This window comes from Anabrus simplex, chromosome 5 (genome assembly GCF_040414725.1).
Source record: "Anabrus simplex isolate iqAnaSimp1 chromosome 5, ASM4041472v1, whole genome shotgun sequence".
Taxonomy (NCBI): Eukaryota; Metazoa; Arthropoda; class Insecta; order Orthoptera; family Tettigoniidae; genus Anabrus; species Anabrus simplex.
In genome coordinates this window covers 240,725,352-240,741,010 of record NC_090269.1, presented here as the reverse complement: position 1 = coordinate 240,741,010, position 15,659 = coordinate 240,725,352, and the positions used below count along the sequence as shown (strand labels likewise).

At 38.9% G+C, this 15,659-nt stretch overlaps 1 protein-coding gene across 5 annotated transcripts in view; it reads left to right on the top strand.

Moving 5' to 3' along the window:
- Larp4B (La-related protein 4B) overlaps positions 1–15,659 on the top strand; it is a 965,589-nt gene that overhangs the window by 341,554 nt on the left and 608,376 nt on the right. For all 5 annotated transcript variants that reach the window (XM_067147303.2, XM_067147309.2, XM_067147307.2 and 2 more), the window contains exon 2: positions 2,865–2,994. In XM_067147303.2, the coding sequence (XP_067003404.1) occupies positions 2,865–2,994 (130 nt within the window). The remainder of the gene's footprint in view (positions 1–2,864; positions 2,995–15,659) is intronic.

Below are 15,659 nucleotides of genomic sequence, written 5' to 3'. Positions count from 1 at the left end.
GGACATCCAAATGCTGAGCCACTCGATCCTGGGAACTATTAAAACTGGACGTTCTTATTATACTGTACTAGTATGATTGTGCGTTTCTCTGATGGTTGATATTGACGTGCGTTGTGTGAATAGAAGTGTGTAATAACACACACACACACACACACGCCCCACACACACATACACTAGTCCATAGATCCGACCAGCAGGCGAACCCGGGGTCCACGGAACTGAAAGTTACTGCTCTGACCATTGATCTAGGGAGCCCGATGTAAGGTGATAACAATCATTATCTTGTTACTGAATGTTGACATAAATGTCTTATAGCTGGGGGTCATCCGAAAATTTGTATAACTTAACGTGACTCGACAAAATGTATGACGGAAGCGTAACCATAACGACCGTGCAGGCAGTGATGTAAGGTATGGATGGACGGTCAGACAATGTTACCTAGCAATCGTGCAGGCTCTGTCTTATGGCTGATTGCCATCTCAAATTAGCAGCCGTAGATGGATGGCTATGACCGAGAAACACATTTATGATCTTTCGATTTTTGCGAAGGGAAAAGAGGTTTGTTTTTTATTTATTTTTTTCTTGATAAATATGTAAACATAATATCTACACAATCATTTGTACAGCACAACCCAGCCAAGTTAGCAAGCGAACCAATGACTTCATTGTAAGCTGATTATTATGTTGATCTAAGTAATATGATTGTCACTTATCCCAGTCTTAATATCAAATTTAATCGGTCATGAGGTTTTTGCAGATGATGTTATTCTGTACAGAGTAATAAGTTACAAGTTTGTGAGCAACTGCAAAATGACCTCGATGATGCTCTGGGATGGGCAGTAGGCAATGGTATGATAAACGGGGTTAAAAGTCAGGTTGTGAGTTTCACAAATAGGAAAAGTCCTCTGTTTTAATTACTGCGTTGATGGGGCGAAAGTTCCTTTTGGGGATCATTGTAAGTACTTAGGTCTTAATATAAGAAAAGATCTTCATTGGAGCAATCACATAAATATGATTGTAAATAAGGGGTACAGATCTCTGCACATGCTTATGAGGGTATTTAGGGGTTGTAGTAAGGATGTAAAGGAGAGGGCATATAAGTCTCTGGCAAGACCCCAACTAGAGTATGGTTCCAGTGTATGGGACCCTCACCAGGATTACTTAATTCAAGAACTGGAAAAAATCCAAAGCAAAGCAGATCGATTTGTTCTGGGTGATTTCCGACAAAAGAGTAGCATTACAAAAATGTTGCAAAGTTTGGGCTGGGAAGATGTGGGAGAACGACGAGCTGCTCGACTAAGTGGTATGTTCCGAGCTGTCAGAGGAGAGATGGCGTGGGAGGACATCAGTAGACGAATAAGTTTGAGTGGTGTCTTTAAAAGTAGGAAAATCACAATATGAAGATAAAGTTGGAATTCAAGAGGACAAATTGGGGCAAATATTCGTTTATAGGAAAGGGAGTTAGGGATTGGAATAACTTACCAAGGGAGATGTTCAATAAATTTCCAATTTCTTTGCCATCATTTAAGAAAAAGCAACGAAAAGAACAGATAGGGAATCAGTCACCTCGGCGACTGCTCTAAATGCAGATCGTTAGTGATTGAGGAGTTACCGCAGACGTGCGTTTTTCTCACAAAATACGGTATGTCTACAAATTTTGTAGTATGTCAGTAGATACTCTATCGTGCAAAAAGTTAATTTTTTGTTTGTTAATGATTCTTCTGTATTCTGATACATTTGAAGGGATGACAGATTTCACTGACAGTTAAATCTTAAAAGCGCTGAGTGAGTCAGCTGAATTTTTGGCCTCTGCAAGAGAGAAATTTACTACTGACCAGTTAAAGTTAGCAAGTTTCGTCGTAGATTGTAGTGATAATGTATATTTGAATCAGTCGGCGATCCTCGAAAGAAAATATTCTAATTTGTTCATTCCATATCAAACTGCTTAGTGGTCCTTAATTAGTTTAGAAACACACCGCAATACATCAACGTGAGGCATAATTCACACACATTATCACGATATTTCAATTTGTTTATTCTTTGAGCGTAGGATTCAAACAAGTTCTCCGAAAATTGCAGTTCCATATTATATGAGATGCTTCTAAAGTTTGGTCCCGGTTCGCATTAAGTTTAAAAATTTAAAGTCATATTTCTCTTAGAATTCAATGGAGGAATTGGGTGTCTCATGGCTATCACGTGACGTTATACTGCAAATTTTCCTTTTCTCCTAACGTACTCTATAGAATAACGCAATCCGAGCTAACGCCTACTCTGTCCATCTGTTCTGTAATGAAGCCGCGTATTTCCATCTATAGGCATCGTTAAAAATGTTAGAAAACTACAGTAGGCGTAAAAAATATTCCGCCCATTCCCAACAATGATCAAAGAACCAGAAGTTTTCCTATGAAAGTACGCATAAAAAATTAACTTCCGACTTTCATTCTTGACATTTAAACGGGTCACATAACGAAACACTTCGCTGCGTTTCGTAGCAGTGGCTCGCAAGCTTCCTGTCAGAGCCCTCCACAGTAGAAACCTGTCTTTATCCTTCTCCATTGGACTCATCAGGCCGAGAATTTTCTGCAAGGTTTTTAAGTAGTTTAGAAATAGGTTCTAATTTACTTTCACTTTTTCATGCAGTATTTACTCTGAGACAAGGGACATCGTAGCACTACATTCCTCCATATGGGACCCTATTGACATGGAAAAACACTATTCATTTCAAACTCTTCTCACTCCAATGTTCTGAAAAACAAATGTCTACACATAATGGCATGATGCAATTTACACATCTTTCCTGATAAGACATGTCCCATTTCATGTGCTCTCTTTGCAGTCAGTTGTATTATATTTCCATGTTCTAGGTGACTCCTAGTCCCAGTAACGCGGTTCTCAATCCGAACGCAGACGTCTTCGAATGCAAGCATCTAGAAGGCGTGCCAGATGTACCCTCAAACTGGGAGGTCATCGACCCAGAGTATCCTTCTTTGGAAGGTAAGTTCTTATTGAATAAGAAATACCACTGCATGGAGAATAAATTAATTGATGTCAAGTTTTATAGCTCATGGACCTTCGAAATTACGGGCTACTATAAATAAGATTGTAGCTTATCCTCTACTTCCCCATGATACAGAACTTACAAATACAGGATAATTCTCCCCTACATGGTAAAACGAAGGGAGGTGACAGGGCGATGAAATGTGAAATGTATGGCTTTTAGTGCCGGGATATCCCAGGATAGGTTCGGCTCGCCAGGTGCAGATCTTTCTATTTGCCTCCCGTAGGCGACCTGCGCGTCGTGAGGGCGATGATAAGGGCATAGTAAGCCAACAAGAATGATCCATTACACTACGGAAAATGAAAACCTACAACCTGTTTTCCAGTCATTGACCGGGTCAGGAATGAAATGAATGAATCATATATAGGCTATTGGTACGATGGGGTCGCCACTCCCAAAGTGATTTTATTAATGACTGATAGATGCTATGAAATGAGAATGGAGAGTGTTGATGGAATGAAAGATGACAGGGAAAACCGGAGTACCCGGAGAAAAACCTGTCCCGCCTCCGCTTTGTCCAGCACAAATCTCACATGGAGTGACCGGGATTTGAACTACGGTATCCAGCGGTGAGAGGCCGACGCGCTGCCGCCTGAGCCACGGAGGCTCCCATTACACTACTACTGTCTGTTAATTACATTTTATCAATGCTGGAAGAAAACTCGCATCGTGTTGCGTTGCCACTACCGTGTCGCTCCAAACAACTGTTGCGAAGTTGTTTTTCACCCGGTCGAGCACTCAACAGTCTGCACGCAGATTACATTAGGAGGAGATCTATTCATTTACGCTTTAAATTGCTTATGTTATGAAAATTACTAAGGACTGATACTTGGTCTAGCGTCATCAGGTACCGTCCTGGATGCAGAATTGCTTTCTTAGCAACATACAGTTACGGTACTAAAACGGTAGTGAACTAGGCTATACATCTCCGCTTTGTTATATTCGTTATCACAACCTTGCTTTTGCCATAAAGAGACTCACCATTATTTGCTATCTCCATTCTTGGTGGTGATTATTTTAAGAGAAAGTACAACTGGGCAACCGTCCTTTCTCAACACTAACAAGAAATGAAAATTGAAGAGGTCCGACCCTTTCGAGGGCGATGAAGTTTGTGAAGATGAGACTCCCAAACCTAATACCGTTGGGATCGACAGAGAACGAGTCAACCATGGGAGGCCCGACAGGAAAGATGAAAATGAGAAGCTTGACACAACTGGAAGGAATGTCAGGTTCAGCTAAGGAAACTGTGGCCGCCAACCCATGCTCCGAAGGCGAGAGCCCGTGGTCCCACTGTAAGTCGCTCTGAAGATAGGCAGGGAATACCGTGGATGTATTCTACCGCCCCCACCCACAGGGGGGGGGGGTTATCTCCTTAACGTTTGACTGTTTACTCGTGACGCCGGTATTACCATGGCTCTATTTCTCGTGATGTTGGATGGACAAGTACTTCCTGAGCTTTCTGAGCGTCAGTTGTATCCAAATGCAATCCAGTCTTCCTATAATACGGTTTAGTGATTGAGAGGAAAAAAGGAACGTTTTAGGTACGGATAGAACGATATTCAATGTGCGCTTGTGGAACTACTACTACTACTACTACTACTACTGTGACCGTATAAAATATTTGTACCTGAGAGCTAAACCAACGTAAGTCACATTTGTCATTTTATGAAACTTAAAGCCATATAAATATAAGTTCTTTATAATTTTATCTTTATGGCAAGAAAATAATGTTTAACCATTTTAAGTGTAAATTATATTAGTGAATGTGTTCAATTATAAAAATTACACAAAATATATCACGAACAATGATGAGCATTTATTGCCTAGGTCACAAAGCAGCAAAAATGCTCTACAACTAACGTTTATCCTCTCTCCTATAAAATTACTAAAATGTTACTTGACCAGGTGAGTTAGCCGTGCGGTGAGGGTCGCGCAGCTGTGAGCTTGCATCCGGGAGATAGTGGGTTCGAACCCCAATGTCGGCAGCCCTGAAGATGGTTTTCCGTGGTATCCCATTTTCACACCAGGTTGTACCTTAAGGCCACGGCCACTTCCTTCCCGCTCCCAGGCCTTTCCTGTCCCATAGTCGCCATAAGACCTATCTGTGTCGCTGCGACATAAAGCAAACAGCAAAAACAAAACAAAAAAAATGTGACTTGCGTTGGTTTAGCTCTCAGTACAGATATACGCGTAAAATAAATGTTGGGTGCTAGGAAGACACATTTCCGACTTTCAAAAATTAAAACATATACGCGACAATTGAAGTGGATAGACTCCAGGTCATGTCTCGTGATTCGGGAATCAAATCCCTATGGTACGCGTCACACCAACCGCATCTAAAAGCATAGGTTTAAGAATAGGTAAACTTGTTCTGGGCGAGTAAAACAACTATTCATTGAATGAAATTTACTAAAATATCACTGGGACACACGTCGATTGATGTCAATGTTTGCAAAATACTGATAGTTAATACATTTTCTTCTTTAAGTAGCCTGCATGGTCTCATACCAACATGGTCTCCTTTGGAATTCTTAAAGATAAGATAGTTCTAGCTGAATAGTACAGTGCATTGACATATGGTTTTGTCGTCGGTCCTTGCCTTTATAATGAGAGATACGATCAACACTCATCATCACTGAACATGAACAACTTGTAAAGGAGTGATCTTCTGTCCTTCAAGACCAGTACACGAAAAGCTTTATTAAACTTTAATATCAATACGCCGTGTACCATACTGCAAATAAGCACAGAAAAGTTCGTCCTTGATACAGATCTGAGTGACCTTTGTTTTTAGGTTCTTCTAGAGATAGACTTGCGTGTCTCCGAAAACCGTGATAGTGATAGACTTGAGTTAACATACCTTACTCAAACTACGACGAAGTCAAAGTTGCCCTCACGCCGGATATCATGATAACCTCAAAGTTACGTTTCTTCAATGAATCAACATTTATCTCCTGTGGATCAAAGAACTTACAGGAACTGAACACAAACAGTGGACCTTTAGCTAAACAAAGTAGCCTATAGCTGAAGCTCAATTCCGAGCCATCCTACTGCCTTATCTTTTCTTCCAATCATCCGTATGAAAGCTCGCGAGAGATGGCCAACGGAATGGAATACAACAGGCCTTCACAAAGGCCATACATCTTACGCTTCAAACCAATACTGCAAATAAACCATGGTTCACCAGTATGAATATCGCTAGACGTCATAGTACGCCAAGAGTACGCATGAAACTCTGACTCCTATCCGTTGAAAATGAATAGCATAATATAGAAGTCCTGGACTCCCCCACATGTGAATGATCCGTTGTGTGTGGCAGTTTTGAACTATATAGTATTTGTCTGTACAACGCACAATGTAGAACAATTAGTCCTGTTCGCAAAACTGATAGAAATCGGAACTCCGATTCGTACATAAGTACCTGTTTAACGAGTGCCTTTCATCATAGTTTTAGCTGAATTTCTCATAAACAATGATTTAAAATATAGTTTATTTTCTTTATGGATTTTATTTATATATTTTTTTGTTCCGGGGTATCTGTGGAACGCAGAGAGGTGAAAGAAGGTGCGGGCTTGAATGGGTCTAAGTACGAGATTGTAACCTTTTTGATGATAATAATAAATAATGAACATAAATATATAAATAAAATTAACATTACTCAAAAACTTAATAAAATTAATAAGCATAATTAACCGAAATGTCCGTAGTATGGGCGCCAGAGTTCACCAGAATGGATCCCTCGAATTTAGATAAGAGCATGATAAACTTTATATCCCAGGGCGTGTACATAATGCTGCGTACTGGTACATCTGCTGCAGGCCTTACCTAACCTCCTGAAAACGACTAATTAGGTAGGAACTGCACCTAGGTTCATCAATAACACTGATTCTAAAATAGCTAACTATATTCTGAACAAATTCCGTGCATGAGCACCTCATCAACATACAACATTATACATATAATACACACATAAAATATTGCTGGAAGACTCCATATTTACAACAACAATAATAAAGAAAACCGTGGGAAAACAAACGTGAGAACTAAGCTATCATTTGTAGATGGTCCGATGAACAATGTACATGTATGAAGATAAATACCCTTCACTGTCTCTTTATCAATTCGACTTACCGATTCTCATAATCGGCAGTTATCACATCACACAGATACTGTGCCTTGTACTACTGTGTTCACATATTTTAACACTTGTAAAGATATATACACACGTCTGTCGATCCTCAACATAAATTATGGAAAGTCTGAGATAGCTTTCGCCAACATATAATGCTAGGCCGCCACAAGTGCTACAATACTTAATGCGCAAGCACTCTCCACAATCAGTCACTTTCCACGAACATAACAAGACTACGCTCCACGAACGTTTGAAGTCCAGTCCATTGCAGCCGTGTCACTCCAGTACCGTGTATCAGCACCACTTCCTACTTGTACAGTGTGTCAGTTGTCGTTCCTTCATACAGTGTTACTGCTTGTAGTTATCTTCCTTCTCGTTCCATTACAATCACCTCTACAATCACCTCTACAATCACCCTTACAATGTTTCCGGTTGCCACCGTATGATCAACCTTTATAGACATCAACATCCCCCTCCTCTCAGATGAGACGTCTGGATTGGTGCTTGCCAGCCAATCATGGGTGGTCCTCTTCTCAAGCCCAAGCCCTGAACTACTTCTTCCTCCCAAGACAATAACAAACTCTGGGGTATATTCCATGAATCACCAAACTTTCCCTGGTACAACAACAAGCTCATCTCATCAGGCTGGGATATATACACGACTAATGGAATTTCCTGACACAAGTACATCACAACACACACTGGGGTAGCCATATGACTCATTCAAATTACCAGAGTTATTAAAGCAATGTTTTCCCACTCGTGCAAAACAAATTACTCATACCTACTCAACCCTCTACCCTTCCTGCCTTTGAAATGTGGCGCCGGCTCGAGACATCCCAGGGTCGCTGACTGGGTACTACCCTCAGAGATATCTTCAGATATTATAAACTAACCTTAAATTAATCAAGCGGGAAGGATAAAAGAGAAGAAATAAAATAATTAAATAAAAATCCGAATGAGAACATTTACGAATGCAAAATTTATTGAAAAGGCTAAACTTTGGCAAAGCAAATATACTTCTATACAAACAATAAATTCTTCGGACCAAATATTGTTCACAACCTCTATCACCCTCGACTATAAAATATCAACCTCATGACTCATAGATTTCAAATCCTTCTAAACACATTACTTCATCTTTATTACAATTCCCTTTCATCTTATTCATCAACTCTACTTCAGTACTTCAAAATTTTTAATCCAATTCCATTCCACTCATATTTTGGTACCACCATATTTCAAAATTTTCAATAATAAAATATTATAATAATCTATCATCATGACCTTTGTTAATTTGTCAAAGTACCTTTTTAAAATGTTAATACAACCAAAACTTCTTCCGTTCATTCTTTGAATAACAAATTCATATTTGCTCTCCATGCCTTTAAGTTATTTCCTCACCATATTATAAACCTTGTAGTTACCATTTACTAAATCCCAAATTATTTATTTAAATACACTCTTCAAAATGAAATGTATGAGGCTGTGTAAATTCATTAAGCAACATCCGCCGTGTAATTCACAACTCATCTTTTAATTAATTAAATCCATTAAATTCATTATAATTTACAAATTCGCAGTTATCAATGTCGGTATAATTGTTACCTTGAAAATCATAAATTTATCCAATTACGTTTGTTAGATTTGGTAATTCAATCCAAAATTTTATATATCATAAAATTATTCATCACAAATTTTATATAAAAATAATCCCTATTATTATTTGAGTCCGAAACTATTTAACTTATTCTTTCTCAGTACCATCCTCCCCTCATATAATGCTGATAATATGGAACGCACGCACGAAATCGAAAAGTAACCCTGACATAAATAAATTAAATTAATTTACCCATTCATTAAAATGATAAATATCTCACATATGCTTAATTAGCTGTTTTATCATACACAAAACATATGCCTACCCTGTAGCAAGAAACCCTATACTATAATGTTAAATACATCTTAACCTACACTGATTCTACAGACAATGGGATGAACCTCATTGCCGCAAGTATAAACAACCACATGAACTGAATTCAACATCAAAAAAAAATATTGCAACTGCAAAACAGAATTTGCATTGCTCACATATTGAAGAACATATAACATAAACAAACACAACATAATTTCAATCATATAGTCACAGGGGAAATCATTATACACTGGCTCGGCCGGGCATCGAACTCCGACCCTCAACATGGCACCATTACAGTGACCTATCATTACACTTGCCGCAATGATCTGTCACAAAGTCTAGCTATCATTATTTAATCTAATTGTGCTGTCCTGAGTTTCACAAACAGAATTTTTCTTACGGATGAATGCGATATTTTGTTACTTATAAGACCTTACTACAGCTGCCATAGCCTCTCTAATACACAACGCGCCGTCCTGGTCTGCTGCCTTATCTCACGTCCGACTCATTTCATTGACACGGCATTCTAACATGTTCGCACCCACTTAAATTCTCTCTCTCTCTACTCTAAATGAAGCCATATGTTCCTCCTCAATATCATGCGTCTATGCGAACAGTTACTAATTATATAATACTCTCAATATATTTTATTCATTTCGTATTTCACGTATCATTCTACATTTCTCATCCCATTATCAGGAACACGTATATCATTATGCCGGTCATATGTATGGCGCTACACAATCATTGGTTCGACTCTTGCGGTTGGCATTTTGTGTTTTAGAGGTCCCTACTTCAACATTAGCTAACTATCTCTCGGAAACTTTAGGATGACATTTATTCCCCTACAGCACAAATTTTACTCATTGATTAACGGTACACGTTACTGACTAATGACATATATTTTCCAAAATCCCACTGTAATGTGCCAGAAAGTCCGGGTTCGAATCATGGGTCAGTGAAATTTTTCTTGACGAACTTTTCATGCGACATGCCAGGTTAATCTATCTATTCCCTCTAACTAATCCTTACTGATGCCTCCTACGTCATTAAATATTCACACACGCACACGCTAATATTTGCTAGAAGATCACGCACTGAGAAAAAAAAACCCATGTTTCACACCCGTAATGGAAAATCATTATTTACACACATTATTTCCACACTCGCGAAGACCATATTTTAACACACGCTAATATCACAATATGTACACCCCCCTAGGCATCAGCATAAAATAAAACCTAAAAAAAACCTAACTATCCTTGCTACAGTACTTAAAAAGGAAAATAAACGAATAATCATGCATTAATTTATTTACAGTTAACAGCTAATCATGCACATGCTAGATAATGAATCAGGGTACTTATCGACTCGGCGACGCTCCATACTCAGCTCCACGGCCTCATGGTTTCAGGTCGGCCCCATGATGTACTTAAGCCATCATGCTAACGGCCTCAAAACCTGAACCCATACCATTCTCCACACCCATGGTCTTCACTCTTGTTGCTTTCATGAAATCACACGCTCATCACTTCCTACTACACTAAAATACATATAAAAAACACAGATATAGTTATATTATTCTAGCACATACACTTATTCACAATTGTAATATACACTTTGTCTCTGCTTTCCGCGAGTTTACACGTGGCACTGCGATGCGTCCTTGTTTGATCTCGCTCCGATCCTAATTTTTCAGTTAATGTTGTAAAAATTCACCTTCTTGAATTTACAAAAATTTCGGTCATTATTGAGTTAAATGCAAAGTCTATCGGACCCGTAGTATCTTCGACAGCTAGTTATTTGATAGGAAATGCTCTAGATTAGGGTTCTCGTGAACCACATACACGTACGTCCGACACGTTCAAATTTCCGTAGCAGAGTGCCTGTTCTTAGCGGCTCGCGTCCTCTCCATGCACGCCGGATTCTGGATATGGAGCTCGGGGAACCCCATTAACAATGATGTAACATCCCGTCACATATGCCTGCGATTATTTATTCCAATAAATTGTTGCAAATACGCCGTCTTTAATTATTGTTCTCAAAATGGTTTAATCTTGTTTTCACCTTATCCCCTGGTGGATTTAAATATTTTTAGAAGTCATTTATGCGGCACCCATCTTTAATTTACCCCCATCATTCCAAAACCTGCTCTGCTGCGATTCGCTGCCTGAAAATGTTGCCAACTTAAATCTGGTGACTTTTGTCATCACACCTCATGGAATATTCCCATGCTTTCCATTTCATCATAAGATGACCTTGACACGTGGAACTATCTTTAAACCTGGGCAAGCGAAATGGCGCCACACATCCGGCCTATAATGTAACTGCGGCTATTCCCTCATATGCCATTTTTTTTAATTTCTAATATTTTTAAAGACAATGATATGAGCCAATTGGGCTCATCTTTCCCCCACTTTCTTTTTGGAAAAATTACTGACAAGGGATTTTTCCAACCACACATCTTCCAAATATATCATTGTCTTTCCATTATTTACTTAACAAATCCAGATTTTAGACTCACATTTTCTTTCTTAAGACGCTCATTTTCTTTTAACAATTCAACTAATTCCTTGAACTTCTCTCTTAATTCCATTACTTCTTTACAGGCATATTTTCCGTTGGCACTTCCGATTTCATCCATTTTTCCTCTAAGCATTTCTTCTATGGTATTGTAGGCTAGCATGACATCTCCTTCGTCTTCATCTTTCATTTGATTGTCTTCTCCATCATCTTCTTCTCCTTCATCTTCTTCAGGGTGTCCTTCAAGATCGTCTTCAACTACCAACAATGCGTTTTCTTCTTTACTCCTGTTCCTTCCAAGGAAAAACCCGGAGCATTTATATTTAATCCACCAGATTCCTCTCTACGTCTATGAGCCTGATATTCCCTACTCTCAGCTCCATGACTTCTGTCCTGATTCCCTTGTTGAATCGCACTCTTCCACTGGTCTGACGATACTCCTTTCGTGGCCAACTCCTCAACATATCTTCTAGACTCATTCCTGCGTTCTTGAAGATCCATTCTGTCATTTTCTTCTCTTCTTGGTCGACCTCTTGCATCACCTGGTCTATTATATGGTGGATATGGTCTTCTCATCTCTCCAAACCTTCCAGATCTATATCGGTACCCTTGTCTTCTGTTTCCTCCATAATTCTGATTATAATTTGACTCATAACTTCTATCGTTGACTCGTCCTCTTCCAAAGGATTGAGCTTTCCAATTTCTTCCCTGGTATCCTCCTCGATACTCTCTGTTCTGATTATCATCGTTCTTATTGTTGTACGTGTTGGTTCCCTGGGTCTTCTTCTCTGATGAATTCTCTTCCTTGGTCAAGTCAATAGTATGGACTGCTTCAATATTCCGATTCCTAGGATGATACAAGTTCGATGTTTGATCTAATTGCCTCAACAATACTTCGGCCTCTACAGCTGTTTTCACGTTCGCAGCTATCAATGTCCTTTGCACATCCACAGGTAACTGTCTTTCGATTGATGCGATTAACTCTTCTTCTGGAGGCGGACAGTCTAACTCCCTAAGCTTCAAAAATTGCCCACTGAAAAAGTCTGCGTATCTCGTGGGTACTGTGCTCTGGTATTTTCGTGAATACAGTTCAAGTCTGAGTCCTTGTTGAACCTCCTGACCCCAGTATTTTTGTAAAAAGGCACGCTTGAAACCTTCGTAGTCATCAAAACAATATTTGAATGCTTTAAACCAGATCAATGGTTGTCCATCTAGAAATCGCTCTACAATCCTCAACTGTCTATCCGGATGAATTCTATTGTCCTGAATATATTCTGTCATCTCTCTAAGGAAACTTTTCGGTGTTATCTCGGGTCCGCCAGTGAATTTCCTTGGCTTTCCCTCGGATAATCTCATCAATTCAAAATATGGAATTGGTCCCATAATCTGTGGCGTTGAAGTTCGTTCTTCAAATGGTTGGTTGGTAGTTTCAGGTAAACGGGTCTGATCTACTCCATTTCCCAATCCTACACTACTAGAATGGCTTCCTGCTTGCTCTAAGACATTTTGTTTATTTATCATCGATCGCATGAGCAGTTCTCCCTTAGTCTCCTGTAATTTCAATATCTCGACATCTTCCTTAAGTCCCTTGATTTGTCCGATCTCCTCTTTCATTTCTTTCATTAATTCTTCATGTATGTCCACCTTCACTTCCGTCTTATGGCATTTATGAGCCCATTCACTAATTTGCTTCGTTACTTCACAACCTTCAGCTCGAAGATCCGCTTGCACTCCATTTATTTCCTCCAAGAGTTCCTTCCTATTTTCAGCCATCTCTTCTTTCAGTTGGTCTTCTACCTTCTTAACTTCTCCATGGACATTATCTCTCAATTGCAACAACCGGTCATTGAATCCCTCGGCAGTCTTGACAAACGATTCATGTGTTTCTATTTGTAACTTGGTGACTTTGGCGTCTGTCAATACGATCGCTTCCTCAATATCAACCATCTTATCCTTGATCGAATTTACAGCTTTCTGTTGACCCTCGACGTTTATTTCGACTTGACTCAGTTTCTCCGACAACCTGGCATCTACTTGCGATACTGTTAAAGCGACCTGATCTATCTTTTCTTCCAACTTGTCACTGCGGGTAACTGCTTCCATTCGGACCTCTTCTATCTGCTTCTCTAATCCTTGAGCATTCCTATCGCAGCCCTCTTTAACTATAGTTATCTCTGTCGATAGCTGATCTTTGATACTGACCATCTGGTCCCTAACTTCTTTAAATTGTTCATTGACACCTTGAAATTGTTCATTCGCACTCTCCTTAACTTCTTTAAATTGTTCATTGACACCTTGAAATTGTTGGTTAACACCTTGAAATTGTTCATTCGCACTCTCCTTAACTTCCCTAAATTGTTCATTAGTGCTCTCCTTCGCTTCCCTAAATTGTTCATTAGTGCTCTCCTTCGCTTCCCTAAATTGTTCATTAGTGCTCTCCTTCGCTTCCCTAAATTGTTCATTCATGTCCTCCCTCAGTTCATTCATGAGTTCGGTCATAAGACCCTTCATCACCTCCACATCTACCATATTATCTTTCTGAGAAAACGGGCCTTCCCTCTAACCATGTGCCGTGGATATGAGAAAGAATAAGTTCAAATTTCCATAATTATTATCATATAATTTAATTCCAGCTTCTTTACTTTACGTGGATAATATCAATCAAAAATTTGGCCTCAAACCTTGCCATCTAGAAGCTGTCCCTATTTCATCTACATTTTGCCAAAGTTCTATACAAAGAAAACTAAACCCGGAAAAAAAAATTCACAAACCACTAATTAACACAGCCCCAAAGAAATTTAACATTGAACCACCGAATATCGCGATACTATCATTGGGCTTTCGAATTATTAAGTACTTCACATACAGTACATGCCAGTATACAAACACATGCCCTCAGCATTACGGCGGATATGACCGAAACAATGGCCCATATCGTCGTAAACTGACACCATAACATTTGTCACTGCCATTTTCCACAACTTGAGACCGAGGTCATCTCATCCTTCCACGAAAATCTACAATTATTCTTAACTATTGCCCCTGGCTGAATTTATTTGAAGAATAAACCAGACATTTTTACCCTCGTTTGGATTTAACACAATCCCTCTATTCTTTTGGGCATTTCTATTAAGTGACTGCCATGAGCCTATGTCCATAACAATGGTACTCACGATCCGTTCTCATTCAGTTTCGCAAAATAATCTACATTTACATGTCACTCATAAAATATCTAACAAAAATCGTGAAACCCGAAATTTAGGATTTTCCAAAAAAATTTCCAAAATTTCTATCATCACCATGATCAACTTGGTTCCACTTAATGGGTAAACACACAATCGTGCCCCACGTTGGGCGCCAACTCAACCCTCTACCCTTCCTGCCTTTGAAATGTGGCGCCGGCTCGAGACATCCCAGGGTCGCTGACTGGGTACTACCCTCAGAGATATCTTCAGATATTATAAACTAACCTTAAATTAATCAAGCGGGAAGGATAAAAGAGAAGAAATAAAATAATTAAATAAAAATCCGAATGAGAACATTTACGAATGCAAAATTTATTGAAAAGGCTAAACTTTGGCAAAGCAAATATACTTCTATACAAACAATAAATTCTTCGGACCAAATATTGTTCACAACCTCTATCACCCTCGACTATAAAATATCAACTTCATGACTCATAGATTTCAAATCCTTCTAAACACATTACTTCATCTTTATTACAATTCCCTTTCATCTTATTCATCAACTCTACTTCAGTACTTCAAAATTTTTAATCCAATTCCATTCCACTCATATTTTGGTACCACCATATTTCAAAATTTTCAATAATAAAATATTATAATAATCTATCATCATGACCTTTGTTAATTTGTCAAAGTACCTTTTTAAAATGTTAATACAACCAAAACTTCTTCCGTTCATTCTTTGAATAACAAATTCATATTTGCTCTCCATGCCTTTAAGTTATTTCCTCACCATATTATAAACCTTGTAGTTACCATTTACTAAATCCCAAATTATTTATT